A 17,961-nucleotide genomic window follows, 5' to 3' on the forward strand; every position below is an offset into this window, starting at 1 on the left:
GTTTTTCTCATACAGATCTTGTATATATTTTGCTAGATTTATACCTAAGTATTTCATTTTGGGGGGTGCTAATGTAAATAGCATTGTTTTTAACTTTCAATTCTACTTGTTCACTGTTGGTTTATAGGAAAGCAATTGCAGTTTGTATATTAACCTTGTACGCTGCAACCTTGCTGTAATCACTTATTAGTTCCAGGAGGTTTTTGTCAGTTCATTCAGGTTTTCTACATAGATGATCATGTCATCCGTGAACAAATACAGTTTTATTTCTTCCTTTCCGTCTGTATACCTTTTAATTTTTTTCTTTTTTTTGTGAGGAAGATCAGCCCTGAGCTAACATCCTTGCTAATCCTCCTCTTTTTGCTGAGGAAGACTGGCTCTGAGCTAACATCTATTGCCAATCCTCCTCCTTCCCCTCCCCCAAAGCACCAGTAGATAGTTGTATGTCATAGTTGCACATCCTTCTAGTTGCTGTATGTGGGACGTGGCCTCAGCATGGCCGGAGAAGCAGTGCGTCGGTGCACGCCTGGGATCCGAACCCAGGCCACCAGTAGCGGAGCACGCACACTTAATGGCTAAGCCATGGGGCCTACCCACCATCTGTATACCTTTTATTTCCTTTTCTTGCCCTATTGCATTAGCAAGGACTTCTAGTACAATGTTGAAAACGAATGGTGAGAAGGGATATCCTTGCTTCATACCTGATCTTAGTGGGAAAGTTTCATGTTTCTCACCATTAAGTATGATGCTAGTTGTAAGTTTTTGTAGATAGTCTTTATCAAGTTGAGAAAGTTCTCTTCTAATCCTAGTTTACTGAGAGTTTTTATCATGAATGGGGGTTGGATTTTGTCAAATGCTTTCTGCATCTATTGATATGATCGTATGATTTTTCTTTTTCAGTGTGTTGAAGTGATAGATTCCATTAATTGATTTTTGAATGTTAAACCAGCTTTACATACCTGGGATAAATCCCACTTACTTGTGGTGCATAATACTTTTTATTCTTTTTTGGATTTGATTTGCTATTATTTTCTTGAGCATTTTTGCATCCAATTTCATGAGAGATAGTAGTCTGTAGTTTTCTTTTCTTGTAATGTCTTTGTCTGGTTTTGGCATTAGGGTAATGCTGGCCTCATAGAATGAGTTAGGAAGTCTTCTTTCTACTTCTAGCCTCTGAAAGATATTGTAGAGAATTTGCATAATTTCTTCCTTAAATGTTTGGTAGAATTTACCAGTGAACCCATCTGGGCCTGTAGCTTTATGTTTTGGAAGGTTATTAACTATTGATTCGATTTCTTTAATAGATATAGCTCTATTCAGATCATCTATTTCTTCCTGTGTGAGTTTTGGCAGATCATGTCTTTCCAAGAATTGCTCCATTTCATCTTGATTATCAAATTTGTAGGCATAGAGTTGTTATCCTTCCATTTAAAAAAATATAATATGCCCCTCCACTTCTTAGATAGATGGTAGCAAATTATATAATCTTTTCTCCATCTTGATCCCATCTTAGTAATATGTACAACTTGTCTTTCAAGGACTGGTAGAGTAATGTGTTTATTTGAACCATGATGAAAAATACCTGTTGACCCCATTGAGTCATAGTATCAAATAGTTTTTTAGCTTAATTACAATATAAATGTTTTTTTCATGTACTTAATTTAACCAATGTTGGATCTATGTATGTTGTCTGAGGGTAGAAACCAGGTCTATTTAATTTATCAAATAAAAATTTAAACTCCATTTGTTTTGGGACATTTTAGGAGATTTGGACCTAGCTTTAGGCAAATGGGTATAGAGGTAGGTGCCTCATAAATGATATAGCTCCCCCCTGTTTATTTTTTGAGAAATACTTTTATTATGTTTGTTTCACAGATATACCTGCATTTTCTTTCCTTCTACAGTCACAGGATTTCATCTGTGGGGAGCAGTAGTGGCAACAGGGGTGGTCTGCACATTCTACTGCACGCTGGTATGTAAAGAACATTTTTTCTTCTGTCACACTACCAACTTGCTTTGCAAAATTGAAAACTTGAATAGTTGTGTGCTGCAGTCTGGGTCATTCGTACCTACTCTCCTACTCCTGCCTCCTACAGTATAACTTTTTTGTGAGGAATATTCAGTCTGGGGTAAAATTTGATCCTTTTTAGAACATTGATCATAAATGAGAATTTTTTCTTTCGTCTGAACCATGCAATGGTCCCTAATCTCGTCTCCTAATTCATCCTTACTGTTGTCAAGTTGTTATGGCTGTGCTCATATTATTCTTCAGCTTAGAAATCTAAGATAACTTCCCATTGTCTTTAGGCAGGAGTGACAGTCAAAATATGTAATGACCAGTATGCCATGGGCTCTCATATTATCATAAAAGCTGGTCCTTAGTATCTATGCAAGTGGTGCAAGTTTTATGGTTTCCCTAATAGTCTAGGTCTTAACCCTTTAGTCGCTGGATATTTTATAAGATGGGGTACTCAAGGAGGAGCTGGCTCAGCCAAGGTCATATGGACTGGAGGGGGAAACTTGGAAAGTTTGTAGCAGTGTCTAGTACAAAGCATTTCAGTATTCCAACAATTGGTATGACTTTCTATGTATATACTGTTGAATATCAGCCTTGCCTATAGGTAGATATTGCCTTTTGCAATCTGACTCTGAATTTTCTTCCCAACAATCTCCCCATACCACTCCACTTCACTCCAAAATATATATCTGGCCACACTCAACGTACCATGTACTTTGATCTCTCTATACTTTTGCCATGCTGTTTTCACTGCTGGGAGGGAATTCCATCTTTGCCTCTGTTTATGTTTGAAGCTTACGTTTGGCTTAAATATCACCTTCTCTTCAAGGTTCTCCTAACCTAACCATTTCCCTTGGGTGCACTTCTTGGCCAAGATCCATGTTTTCATTGTTTTTGTCCAGCATATTGTATAAGCATGTAGACGTTTAATGATGTCTGATAGAAGCATTAATCCTAATACGCTTTCCCCTCAAAGGGTGGTCTTAAAGCAGTTATCTGGACAGATGTTCTTCAGATTGGGATCATACTGGCTGGATTTTCGTGTGTGATTATACAGGCTGTAGTGATTGATGGTGGAATCAGCACTATTCTAAAGGATGCCTATGAAGGTGGAAGATTAAACTTCTGGGAGTAAGTAGCTATTTACCTCTTGGTTAATAGAACACTCCTTTTTTTTTTGTAAAAATACTCTCTTTATTGAAATAGTAAGTTTACATTAGAAAACAAACAAACAAACCACTAAGGATGTGGTACAGAAAAATGAAGCTGGCTAATAAGTGTGTAAGGGGTTTCCACCAGGTTTTTAAGGGATTAAAACAGTCAGATGGTGCTTAGTTACATGATACTTAGGATGGTGCATCCTCCTGAGAAGGGATTTATAGCAAGAGTATTTTATTTTATTCCAGATATTAAAGTCTGGAATAGGTTGAAGGGTAGGTTAGGGTAATAAGGGAAGAGATAGTGGAGAAATAAGAAAAGGAAACCTCTTAAGAGAAAAACACTAAAAGACAATGATTCCATTTTGACAGTTCTTTGTTTCAAGCAGCCTAGAAAATTTCTCTTTTGTTATTGCTCTGGTGATGTATACTATATTATTATATATTATAATTATATTTATGTGTAAGTATTATATATTATACATTATATAATATTATATATTATTTCAAAAAAGTTCACTAGAAAACTTATGGCTGATGCCTCAAGTGTCAGTATAGAACATGATATAACATGTCTTAAACAACCGTTCAGTTTTCCTAAAGAGAGACTAATGGAAAAACTAGATGTTTCACCCCAAATATATCACACAATTTAAAAGAATATTTAAAACATCTTCCCTTTTGGACCAATAGTGTCATCCTTGTACATCATGTTCAGTGTGGAAAGGGGCCCATTTTGACATGGACCGGCTTATTTTCTGTTTAAGCACTCCTACTTTGAGGCAGGCAGACTGAAATCACTGGCAAGAAGAAATAAAAAACGTTTGCATTTTGATGGCTCTCTTCTGGTTTTCTGAAAATAGAGGCTAACATTTGAGAAGAGTTTTTTCAGAAATTGGACAGGGTCAATGTGTTCATTTGCAAGAATGAATTACAGCAAACCAACTTCAACTGTTTTCAGTAATTTGTTTTCCTTTTACCTCAAGATTCAGATTCCAAGGAAGAGAGCCTCCAATTGGCTAAGCTTGGGCATTGTTCCATCCCTTAGCTAGGGCAGAGCAGGATGTTTTGACTGACAGCCGTTTAGACTATTTAATGGAGAAATGGTAGCTTCCCCAATGTAAACTTGGGTTGCTGTTACCAGAAGAGGGAAGAATGGATACCAAGAAGCAGACACAACCAGTGGCTACTAGGGACATCTTAATCATTCCTAAATCTCTTCCTAGTAGGCTAGGTTGAAGGGAGAGGGTGTGGAACCAATCATTTTTCTGCAAGATAACTGTTACTTTATACAAAGAGTACGCATACTGCTGCATTGAAGTGGTAACATATACGTCAATAAAAGATTCTAAAAAGTAAAAGAATAGACATTTTTATGATCTTTACTTTGAAGGCTGACAACCATTAAGTAATAATGAAAAGCCTTATTGTATATCCCTTGTTATTCTAATAAGTTTTGAGAGTACGATGGGCAAAATATCTGTTCTGGTGGAGATAAATGAAGAGAAGGATGTTGTGTCGGTATTTTCTGCACAGTCTATAGTTGGTGTATGTATTCTGTTTGGCCTAAAACCACTGAATCTGCTCTTTTAAATCTTGTCTTACTTCGCTCAAGTAGCTCTCTGAATCTTTTGGCTCTTGACTTCCATTCGGTAATATAGTGGCTACCTTCTCTATGGCAGAAGAGGTCAACACCCTTGAAACTCTTAGACTTTGACATTAAGTGTTAGAGAGTGGAATAGAGGCTCTCATCTTTCCATAGGAATGCCAGAATACGCATAAAATCTGAAAGCTTTATTCAACTGATCTTAAATATAAGATTTGAAGTGAATTTGCAGAAATTCATAATTTTCAGAAAGTTTCCATGAAAGCTAATTTTGCAGAAATTTATCCAGCTTGTATTGTGTATCAGAGATAAACAAAATCATTCCTTCCAAGGTGATACAGTAAGAAGAGTTCAAAGATGTATCAAACATGGGAGTTGAGCTTTCTCTGTAACAATGTTTTGGTCTGAGGTACATGTTATAAAGTGACTTTTAACTATTAATATTTAGCTTGTGCACACAGCATTTTAAGAAATCACAATTTTAATGACATGGTAGTTTTAGAACGTGAAAACTTTTAGACTGCATTAATTGACTGACTTTTTTGAGCTTGAATATAAATTAGAACTGTGACTATACATGTGCTAGGAAAGAAATTATACACACAAAATGTGCCAATTTTGTGTTCATTTCAGTACACTATCTCTTGCTGTGGTGCACTTAGGAACCTATTTCTCTCTCTTTTTTCAGTTTCATGCTCTTCTCTGATTACAGCATTGTGGATTTGTTTAAATAATTTCCGATGGCCATAGGACAACAATTTATATAAACACTTGGAATGATTAGAACATTTATTTTCCCCCAATCCCATCCAGAATTTCCAAATCTCTGAAAGTATCAAATTTTGTTTCATTGAACTTAAGTTACGAATGTTTCTACCTTTTATATTACTGAGTATATTTGTACATATTTATGTATGTATACATGTTTATATACGTATACATTGCTTGCCTCCAAAAATATTCCTGGAGGATTTTCTGTAGTTCTTTTGCTGATAATTCAGATTTGTTTTCTGTTTCTTTTCATTTAGTTTTAATCCTAACCCTTTGCAAAGACACACATTCTGGACCATCATAATAGGAGGGACCTTCACGTGGACCGGCATCTATGGTGTCAACCAATGCCAAGTGCAGAGATATATTTCCTGTAAAAGCAGATTCCACGCAAAAATGTAAGCCAAACTACGGTATATGAATCTTTAATAACCATCAGTTATCTTTATGGAGACTCTTTCATAAATCAAGTTTTGCTCAGGTTTAAGTCTTTTGTATCATGAAATTCCAAGAGATAAATGGTATACTTACTTACAAGTATTACTTACTTACAAGGATCAAGTAGCACTGTACGTTTCAAATCAGATATTGAAAATATTTATATGAATTATTAAGTAAAATAAATATTATCAAATTAATAGGCATTTATTATGCTTCTGTTTGTATAAGGAACTATGGGGAATAAAAAATTATAAATATAAGGCACTTTTATTATGAAGAAACTTAACAACAAATTAGGAAAATATATGCAGGTGAAATAACACTAGGTAGGTATAACAATTCCATGAAACAATATAACAAGAAAGGAAGTGTTCCAGAGCATTATATTGCCAGATGTACTGGTGTATTTTATTTTCAGACACAGTCACGGGTTTATAACCCTGCTCTTAATACTTGGGGGTTTATAACCCTGCTCTTAATACTTGCTACTTGAGCAATCCTCGATGAGTTACTTAGTCTCTCTGAGCTTTAGTTTCTAAACTTGGAAAATGAGCTTAAGAAATATATATCTCATGGGAGGTATTACAAAATGTGTTTGTGTTTGGAACACACGTAATAGGGGTCCAATAAATATGAATTCCTTTTTCAACCTCAAATCATGGGATGTGAAGGCAGAGGATGAGTGAGAGATTCTTGTCCACCAGGAAAATTCTGAAGAATGGTCATATGTGGGCAGGTGGAAAAGAGTGGGAGGGCATTCTAGGTAAGCAGAGTGATTTGGACAAAGCGTAGAGGTTGGAAGGACGACATGTTCAGGGAACTCTCAAGCCTGTCTTGGCTTGAGTAAAGAGTATGAACAGTGGCTGGTTCTTTCTCAAGAGGCCTCAGATCAGCTTGGTGACCACCACTCCTTGTGCTGATAAATAAGGCTGACTTGGCCCACATGCATTTAGGGGCTTAAAAACTCTAAATAGGTTAAGAGTAACAGGGTGTTTGGAGTAGGAGAAGGAGTGGCAATTCTATTTCTATTCAAAGGAGAACATGAAAATTTTGTGATATCACATGTCAGAGCTCAACATATTGAGAGTAAACCGGTTTTAGACATTATCTGTCTTTGTAAAATTCCACAATGAAAGATCTATATGAATATGAGTACAATAACTGGATATGGAATCCCCCAAAAGTGATCTTGAGAATTCTGGTATTTTAAGGAACTTGAAGGAATGTAATTTGTATATCCAGTAACCCACTGGACTTTAAATCTATTCTAGAGCTGATGCCTCTCCCAAAGTAATTGTGCACATGCTCTTCTGCTTCTTTGGGAATGTGAAACTCAAAAAACCCAATTTTATAACTAAAATAACAGCATTAGAGCTTTCTTAATAGGAAGAAATTTCCTTCCGAATAGCCCAATGGGTCTCCTTAACAAGGCAGACTCCCTGAGCTCAGGGGAACCATTTTCTCCTGCTTTCTAACACTGCCTCCGTGAGAAGAATGAATCCCAGCCACAAAGTGAAGACCTACTTACGTTAACTGGCCAGGGACAATATCAGATGTTGATAAGTGATGTATTTGAATAGTGTTCAAGTCAAATAAAACAATGTGTTAAAGTATTAAACTCATATATAAGCAAGGGGGGTGTCTGAGCAGGAAAGTGTGTGGGCATATTTTCTGATGATTTGGAGATGAGATACAGTTACTTACACTATTTTTAGACAGTAACAAAACGTACAGTAAATTTAGTCAACTCAAGGGAAAAGGCTAGCAATCTGTTGTTTGGCAGCTTTTGCAGGGTGGGTCCTCTGGAAGCCGACTCTGAGATGGAGGTTAGCATGCTAGAGTCTATTACTGAATCACCAACTATAGAAGAGAAGGAAAGGAAAGAAGCAGGATTGGGCAGAGGGAGAAATTAGACAGTAATGCCTTCTCAACAGAGGCCTCAGCTGGGATGACTCTTCAGGCTTGTCCCAAGTTAGGATGAGGGACTGGGCCTTTAAATCTTTGATTCCAGAAGTCGTTAGATGCAGGCTGCCCCGGGGAAGGAGGCATGACTCTGGGGGTGGTACCGCTCTTCAGCCTAGGACAGCTCATTACTGTCTACTACAGCACCACTGGGGAAAAAATGGGGCCACTTGAGTGAGGGAAATGTTTACTATTCAGCTGATTATTAAGATGTAGTATTCAATGACATTAACACTAGTAACATCAATAACTACCATTTAACAAGTGTTTATTACATGCCAAGCACTGTGCTATATGGTATATATTATTTCATTTAGTCTTGAAACTCTGTGAGGTAGGCATTGTTATCTCTAGGTGTAAATGGAGAAACTGAGGATGGGAGAGGCTAAATTACTTGCCCAGGCTCACATATGGTAGGTAGAGCCAGGATTTACGCTCAGGTCAGGCTCCAGTGCCGTTACATGAAACTTTACACCCTATTGGAGCACACATCGTGTGTTATAATGCTGAACAATGTTTGGGAAGATACCTGTTCAAGGAATACAGGTTTGCCTTTCATACCTAATGGGTGGTATTGCAAACCATATTTAAACAAGTTTGATGAGTTGCTATGTAGATGCTAACAATGTTTAGCAGTTTACAATTGCATTACTTTTAAAAGGAAAATGAGTAATAGTTACTATTGACTATTAAAATATTTATTTCATGACAAGAAGCCTGGAAGTAGTATAATTAGATAACATGATAAGGCTAATAATGCTCATGGAACTCTGATCAGGAGGATATATTTGTTCAGTGGGAAAACTCCATCTATTCCAGGTATTTCCAAATACATTGTTGATTGACATCATAAACAGAAAGTTAGGCCAGAATAAAATAAGTAGCATTTTTGATAACCAAAAGATAATGTGTATTTATTGAGTATAATTGTGACGGTCTCTTCTGTTTCTGTAACAAGGTTCCTAATCTTTGGGATGGAAGTTACAATTGTCATTTGCTGGTTTGTTTTCACTTCTTTAGGTCCCTCTACATCAATCTTTTGGGACTCTGGGCAATCCTCATCTGCTCAGTGTTTTGTGGACTCACCCTATATTCTAGGTACCGTGACTGTGATCCTTGGACAGCAGAGAAAGTGTCCGCACCAGACCAGGTTCCGTATCATGTCTTTCCTACACATGCATTAATAACATTCAGAAGGCTCATTAATTGGGAGGAAAGAGTGTTCATGTTCTTGGTGAGAAACAGCAAATGGGTACAATATAATCATCTTTAATTTCTATAAAGCATTTGGCAAAAATTTATTTTAGCAGATCCAGCAAGAATGAAGAATGCTGCATCCAAGATTAAAACATTGAAATACCTGGAAAATTTTAAGCCAAGTGTTAAATAGAAATAGCTCAAGGCTGGGAGTAGAAGGGTAAACACAGTTTAAAAAAAAAAACTATACACAAACCATGGTACTGTAGAACATTTTGTGGGTATTGTTAGATTGCTCATTTATCAATAGTTACCTTCTGTTTTTTAACTGATAGAGAAACAGATCCAATATGTGAACATTTATTGAGTACCAACTATGTGATGAGATTCTGTGCCAAGAGCTTTGTGTCTTATCTCTTTTCATTCTCACAACCCTGCAATTCTAATTTTATAGATAAGGAAATGAATGAATCTCAGAGAGGTCACATAGCTAATAAATAAGAATAGCTGTGAGCACTCATCACATACTTACCATGGGCCAGGCACTATCATAGTGTTTCATATAAATTTCAACTTTTAATCCTCACAGCTACACTCTGAGGTGGGTGCTATGATTATCTCCCTTTCAGAGATGAGGAAACTGAGGCACAAAGAAGTTAGTAAAGCTAGTAAACCTGGAGCCAGGATTCAAACGTGAGCAGGCTGCCACCAGCGTCCTAACTTTGAACCTCTCTACCATATACCACCTTTCAGAAAGTGGAGCTAGAATTCAAATGCAGGACTGCCTGACTCCAAAGCCTGAGTTCTTGTTCTCAGAGTTCTTGCCAAAATTGTTTTTTAGGACTCACTTGTAAATCAAATGGGGACTCATTAGAATGAAGATAGGGTGAATTTTATGTTGGTACATACGTATCACATATTCCCAGAAAAATACAGCTTTGTGGGATTAGAAAATGAGAGCATCCTTGAGCTGTGTATCTCAACCTTATCTTAACCCATGCCCGCCTGTTGATAAACAGATCCTTCCTATTAGCTCAGAGAACCCAAGAATCATGTTTACTCTGAAGATGGAGGCTGTCTTCCGTTAATTTTCTCTAATCAAGAATACTTTGTGATTTTTGTCAATCTTTATTGTCCGTAGTTTGTACCATGAAGACAATAGGGATTTAAAAAATGTTTCTAATAAACCTTTCCCTTATCCTGGGCGAAAAGAAAAATCCCTACAACTTCCTAACCTTGAGACTGCTTGTCATAGAATGCATTCAGGGGTATTTTGCATACATGCACCTATCACTTAGAGGGTTTTAGATCTCGTTATAACACTAACAATGGAAATTACTTTTGTTTATGTATGGAATAATACTTGAAGTTAAACTTTTAAGAAATCTTGGGAAAACTGGGTCTTAATCTCATAGAGAGAGAGGTGTTACTCTCTTTTTCTGTGAATAAAGAATTAGTAAGCTTTGGAAAAGGTGGAGAAAGTATTCCTAAAACAATTCAACACGGACCCCTGCAACAGTGGAGGGTGTTCTTCTGTATCCCATCAACAAACCATTGTGAAATGATAAGATAGGGCATGCCATCTACTCTGGACTATGGGAGAAGGAATCAATAATGTTTCAATGCAAACGAGAGGACATTTTTCTAGAAAATTATCCACTTAGGGCTCTTTTGATTTAAAAATCAGTTTTGTCGAAAGACTGCCATGTAGCACAGTGCTGAAGTCATACGCCTTCCCATCCTTATTTAATATTTATCTTTAAAAAAGTAACTTATCAAAGAGGAAGTTGGTATCAGGAACTTTTTTTAAAAGAAGCAAGTTTCAGGAATTTACTGAGGTTACTCTCCACTGGTCACTATGCCTCATACCATACGCAGCTATTACATTTTTAGTCCCAGGCAGCGACGGAAGTTCGCAAAGATAGCCTTGAGTCATGAAGTGAAGTTAAATTAAGTTACGTGAATGCTGCTTGCTTAAGCATAGAGGTCTGAAAATATTTCCTTTAAATTGATTTTTTATTCCAAAGAATGAAAACAGCTCCCTTTTTATTGAGCATGTACTCTATTCTATAGACTATATAAGAGCTTTACATAGATTATCTAATTTAACTTTTATAGCAATTCTACGAGGTTAGTATTATTACCCCTGTTTTACAGATGAGGAAATTGAGGCTCAGAGAAATTAAGTAACAAGAGCCACATCTGTCGGAATCCAGAGTCTTCACCTTTAACTGCTGTGCTATTCTTTTCTTTAAATGTTAGCAGTTAAAGAGTTTAATTTGAGGTATTTGGAAATTTCATTTATGTGAAATAGCTTCCTTTAGTTCTTGAAGAACACAAGATAAATGAGGCATTAATTAATTTTATTCAATAGCACAAAATACTCAGGAGTAAATTTTGGAATTTTCCAGCTCATGCCTTATTTGGTACTAGACATTCTGCAAGATTATCCGGGACTTCCTGGACTTTTTGTGGCCTGTGTTTACAGTGGAACATTAAGGTATGAACTCTGACTCTAATAATACATGTTTTCCTATTGGGATCTTTCTTTTGTTATTGGATATTTTGGGGAATAAAGACGAATTCTGGACATGGGCACAAATGGCCCAATGTAAACAATCTACTCCATGTATCATCTCTGTCGGTGTGACTCTTATCTCTATGGGCTAGCAGTCTGTTATCATCAGTCTTCACTTTTAACTTGGTCCCTACTATCTAATACACTATCACATACCCTGTAGGGTCACAATATTGATGATCAGTTGATGGTAGCTTTCACTGTTTCTAAAAAATGGGTACCTACAGTCTTGGTTTAAAATATACATGTGGCTAAAGCATGGTCAAATGGAAAATTAGAACTAAAATCTCCTATTTAGATGCTGAATAATATACAGTGTCCAAAGAATCTTGTTTTGTGTTTCAACTTATTCATTGCACTTCCTGTGTTTGCTCCAGGGAATTCTTATTATTAATATGTACATCATATGTTAGTGAGGATCCATGAAATTAATATTATTGACATTTATGGCGTATGTTAGTGAGGACTTATGACAGTCCTTTCTATGCACAAAGAAAAATATGTTTTAAAGTTGTTATATAATAATACTGCATAATCTATGTAGATTCTTTCCATAGATACTGAGGATTAATTGCAAAATGGAAGCAACGATAAATTATCCTGTCTGACTATTAAGCTTATGAATGTTGCCTGAATTATTCTTGGATGATAATTGCTTCCAGAAAGAGGATGCTGTGATCATTAAAAATAATATAATAGAAATCTGGTTATATTTAAGAAGTAACAATTTGTTTTCCCCTTTCTCATTCCCGCTTAAAGTATTATTAAAGTTAAAATATTATAAATCAAATATTTTATTTTCCCTTACAGCACAGTGTCCTCCAGTATTAATGCCTTAGCAGCAGTAACTGTGGAAGATCTAGTCAAACGTCGTTTCAGATCGCTCTCAGAAAGATCTCTCTCTTGGATTTCCCAAGGACTGAGTAAGTTTCCATTTTTGCAATTCCATTTTGGCTCTGGGAAATGATTTTTAGAGATACCAGAAATTCTTTTCTATAGAAGATATAGAGTAAGAACTTCTCAGTTTGAATGTATATACATATATGCATGCCTATGGCTTAATGCACTCATGGCCAGATTTGCAATCAAGATTTGAGAGACACGTCAAACAATTGGTTGTCAGGGACCACAAAGAACAGTTTCCAGGAGTCCTATTTGGCTGCCCTTCTTTCCTACCTTCTTCCTATCCCAAATCTATGTTAAAAATCCTTAGCCACAGAAAAAAATTCAACTCTTTTCCTTTTCAACTTTAGGCCACAGTTTTAAGAAATATCCTTAGTTTGGAACCAAGAACCACACTTTTTCAATATGACCTAAGAAAGTGCTGTCAGTTTAAGGTGCATAGTCTGTGTGTATGAATTGAAGATAAAGGAACAGCGTTATGATATTTGACCCAGCTTGATTGTCAGTTCTGTCTGGACACATAGACTGTCCCAGCGGTGGTCTATAAAATTGTGCAAGGAATGCTCAACTTCTGTTCTTAGATTATAGAACCTTATTTGGGGTTAAATATCAGCTTGAATGGGAAGGTTTAAAGGCCTCTAGTTCCCAGATGTCCCAAATGTAATATCTGACTCAAAAAAGTCTGGTTGGTGTACCTCATTCTTCATTTTGGCATCTTGGGTATATGTGTTTTAGAATGAATAGAAAATTTTTTTTAAAAAAGAATCTTTAACTTCAACGCAATAACACTAATAGACTGTCAAAGAAATAGTAAATAATACTCTGTTTTGAGCCATAATTCTATATATAATTGCCGGGACTATTGCCTGGAATAAGTACTTAATTTATATTCTTCATTGTCCCCTAAATTTAAATAGCATTGCATTATTTTACCTGGTTTTAATCCTGGAGCATAATTTCAAAATGATACAATGCTTCCTAAAGAATATTTAGACTAGCTCATTATGGGATTAATGAAGCTGGGTGGTTTAGTAGAATGAACAGAAGCTTTTGAAGCCAGACAAGCCCAATCTTGCTTCATCAGTTTACTAGCTGTTGTCTTTGAGCAAACCCAATAACTCATTTGAGCCTCTGTTTCTCTATATGGAAAAGGGGAACAAAAAATATTCACCTTTCAAGGGTACTATGAAGTTTAGAGATAATGTAACTTAAACAAGAGGCACTAGCTGGTGCTCAAGGAATGATGCTACTGATGATTAATAAATCAGCTCTGCTAGTGTAGATGAGGTTTTCATTCATTTTGAAGGGTTATATAAAATCATTATCTTCAGATATGTACAGTAAGGACTTCAGAGAAAAGAACACGGCAGATGATTTGAATGTGTTTCCTATAACTTTGAATAGCAAAAACCACAGTGGTGACCATTCAGGAGCTATCAAATGCAGAAGAATCAAGCTACACCTGAAACTTTTACAATGTTATAAACCAATGTTACTGCAATAAACAAAAAATTAAAAAAAAAAAAAAATTAAAAAAAAAAAAAAAAAAAAGAATCACGCTAAATATGTTGGAAAGGCCCGGCCCAGTGGCTTAGCGGTTAAGTCGCGCGCTCTGCTGCTGGCAGCCCAGGTTTGGATCCTGGGCGCGCACCGACGCACCGCTTCTCTGGCCATGCTGAGGCCGCGTCCCACATACAGCAACTAGAAGGATGTACAGCTATGACATGCAACTATCTAATGGGGCTTTAGGGGGAAAAATAAATAAATAAATAAAATTATAAAATAAATAAATAAATATGTTGGAAATACTGTGGATATTAGGATTCAGAAGCACAAAAAATCATCAAGAGCTCCTTTCAAAAAGTGAATGTAAGGTTTTCCATTCAGATGCAATAAGATTATTTACCCAATATACTTAACAAAGGTGTGAGTGTACAGGAGTAAGAAAATATAAGGAATACTCTAATTTTATGATGAGAAAATTTCTCATTCATTTTTTCTGTTCTTTGAGTTTTATGTGTGGGAAATTATATTGACTGATTTCAGGTGATTTTTGCTGAATAGAAGTCTTAGAAAATAAATTTTTTTGGGGGGGTAGTTTTTCTATAATTTAAAAAGCAAAACATGTACTTGGAGAAAATCTGGAAAACACTGAAAGCCAAAAGAGAAAAGAAAAACCCTGTCATCTGACCACCACTGGTGGCTTGAGGATTTCTATAAAGATGTTTTGGGAAAACAATTTAGTAGAAGGGGAAATATAATACTTGTCTTGGAGCTACCTTTCTTTGCTAGTTTAACAGAAAAGGCTTGAGGGTGTTGATGGAGATTATGAGAGGGTTAAATGTCCTAAACCAGCCCTTGGTGTGGATTACCACTTCCCAGGAGAAATGAACACTTAAAGTCAGAAGACTCTAATTTCTGATATTTATTACTCCCCTCCCCCATCACGTTGTGCTGAGCGGAGCTGAATTGTGTCCTATTTTTGGCAAACTGAAAACAGAGACTTGAGCCTTCCTTTATAAACAAATGTTTATGAAGGATTAGATTAATAGCACAATAGTTCTTAGCTTTAAAATCCCTGCAGTTAATTCTAGGGATTCTTTACTTATATAACCTAATGTTAGGTCATTAATCATTGTGTCATTAATCCTGGGACACAATATCAGGGTTTTCTTTTCTCTTTGCACACTGCTGATCCTGTAGGAAAATACCCATTTCCTTTTTTTTTCCTGGCTCTGATGTATGTGGCCATTCTTCACCACAGTCATATTACTCATTTCGAATCAAAGGTGTGATAGTTTGTTCTATTGAGAATTCTAATCCTCTGGGTCTGGATTTTCCTCTGGCTTTTACATTGTCTATCTAGGCTTGCTGTTTGGAGCCCTGTGTATTGGAATGGCTGGAGTGGCATCACTAATGGGAACTTTGTTGCAGGTAAGAGCTGACCCTCGAAGGTTTGAGTCATAATCACTAAATTTTTCTTTTTCTTTTTAATGTTTATGAGATCATCCTTCCAGACTTCTTTATATGTATATATATATATATATATATATACACACATAGATATATCAAGGAACAGAGATGACTAAATTCTTTAAAAAAATTTTTTTAATTAAACTTTCTATTTTGAGATAGTTGTAGATTTACGTGAAATTGTAAGAAATAATAGAGATATCATATACCCTTTACCTTTCAATAGTAACATCTTGCAAAACAATAGTACAATATCACAACCAGGATATTGACATTTATACAGTCAAGATATGGAACATTTTCCTCACAAGGATCCCTCATATTGCCTTTTTATAGCCATTCCCACTTTCCTCCTGCCCCTACTCCCTCCTTAACCCCTGACAACCACTAATTTGTTCTCCATTTCGATAATTTTGTCATGTCAAAAATGTTATATAAATGGAATTATATAGTATGTATCCTTTTGAGATTGGCTTTTTTCACTCAGCATAATTCTCTGGAATTCATCCAGGTTGTTGCGTGTGTCAGTAGTTGGTTCCTTTTTATTGCTGTATAGTATTCCCTGGTATGGATGTACTACAGTTTGTTTAACCACTCGTCTGTTGAAAGTACATCTGGGTTGTTTCCAATTTGGTGCTATTAGGAATAAATCTGCTGCAAACATTTGTATACAGGTTTTGTGGGAACATAAGTGTTTATTTTTCTGGAACAAATGCCCAAGAGTGCGATCGCTGAGTGGTAGTTGCATATTTACTTTTTAAAGAAGCTGACAAACAATTTTCCAGAGTGATTGCACCATATTTCCACTACTAGCGTGTATAAATGGTCCAGTTTTTTTACATGCTTTCCAGTATCTAGTAATGTCACTATTTTTTTTTTTTTAGCCATTTTGATAGGTGTGTACTGAATCTCATTGTGGTTTTAATTTACATTTCCCTAATGGCTAATGATCAACATTTTTTTTGGTGTTTACCATCTGCATATCTTTTTCTGTAAAATGTTGCTTCATGTCTTTTGCCCATGTTCTAAATGAATTGTTTGCCTTTTTACTGTTGAGTTTTGAGAGTTCTTTATATATTCTAGATAATAGCCCTTTGTCAGACATATGGTTTGCAAATATTTTCTCACTCTGTAGCTTGTTTTTTCACCCTCTTAAGTCTTTTACAAAGCAAAAGTTCTTAATTTTGATGAAGTCCAATTTGTTAAGTTGTTTTTCTATGGATTGTGCTTTTGATATGAAGTCTAAGAACTCTTCACCTAGCCCTAGATCTTGAAGATTTTCTCCTATGTTTCTTTTCTAAAAGTTTCAGAGTTTTACTTTTTGTATTTATGTCCATGATCCATTTAGAGCTAATATTTGTGTAAAGTAGAGACTTAAGTTGACATTTTTTTCCCTTCTTCCTATGGATGTCCAATTGCCCCAGCACCATTTGTTGAAAAGGCTATCTTTCTTCCATTGGATTGCCTTTGCAGCTTTGTCAAAAGTCAGTTGGGCATATTTGTGTGAGTCTGTTTCTGATTTCTATATTCTTTTCCATTGATCTATGCATCCATCCCTCTGCCAATACCACAGTCTTGATTACTGTAGATTTATAATAAGTCTTGAAATCAGGTAGACTGAGTCCTTCCACTTTATTTTTATTTTTCAAAATTGTTTTAGACATTCTAGTTCCTTTTCCTTTCCATATAAAGTTTAGAATAATCTTCTCTATATCTAAAAATAATCTTTCTTAGATTTTGGTAGGATTACATTAAACATGTGTATCAATTTGGAGAGAATTGATATCTTTACTATATTGAATCTTTTAATCCATGAACATAGGATGTCTCTCCATTTATTTAGATCTTCTCTGATTTTTTATCACCATTATAATTTTCATTATACAAATATTCTATATATTTTGTTAGATTACATGTATTTCATTTTTTTGAGCATTTGTAAATGGTATTATATTTTTAATGTTGATGCCCATGCCCATGTGTTCGTTAATATATAGACAACAAAATATTTTTATATATTTATCTTATATCCTGTGACTTTGCTGAATTCACTTATTGGTTGGGATTTTCTACATAGAATATCATGTCTCCATCAAATAGGAACAGCTTTATTTCTTCCTTTCCCATCTGTATGTATACCTTTTATTTTCTTATTGCACTGGCTTCAACTTCCATATCATGTTGAATAAGAGTGGTGAGAGTGGACATCCTTGTCTTTTTCCCCAATCTGAGTAGGGAAAGCATTCAGTCTTTCACCCTTAAGTATAATGTTAGCTGTAATTTTTTTGTAGATGCCTTTTACCAAGTTGAGAAAATTTCCTTCTAGTCCTATTTTTCTGAGAGATTTTATTATGAA

The 17,961-nt window shown here is 35.7% G+C and overlaps 1 protein-coding gene across 1 annotated transcript in view; it reads left to right on the top strand.

Moving 5' to 3' along the window:
- SLC5A8 (solute carrier family 5 member 8) overlaps nt 1-17,961 on the top strand; it is a 56,757-nt gene that overhangs the window by 20,045 nt on the left and 18,751 nt on the right. The window contains exons 4-10 of the mRNA XM_058568574.1: nt 1,905-1,972; nt 2,994-3,148; nt 5,809-5,949; nt 8,975-9,104; nt 11,563-11,651; nt 12,540-12,652; nt 15,499-15,566. Coding sequence (XP_058424557.1) covers nt 1,905-1,972; nt 2,994-3,148; nt 5,809-5,949; nt 8,975-9,104; nt 11,563-11,651; nt 12,540-12,652; nt 15,499-15,566 — 764 coding nt within the window. The remainder of the gene's footprint in view (nt 1-1,904; nt 1,973-2,993; nt 3,149-5,808; nt 5,950-8,974; nt 9,105-11,562; nt 11,652-12,539; nt 12,653-15,498; nt 15,567-17,961) is intronic.

Source organism: Diceros bicornis, chromosome 25, assembly GCF_020826845.1.
Source record: "Diceros bicornis minor isolate mBicDic1 chromosome 25, mDicBic1.mat.cur, whole genome shotgun sequence".
Lineage (NCBI taxonomy): Eukaryota > Metazoa > Chordata > Mammalia > Perissodactyla > Rhinocerotidae > Diceros > Diceros bicornis.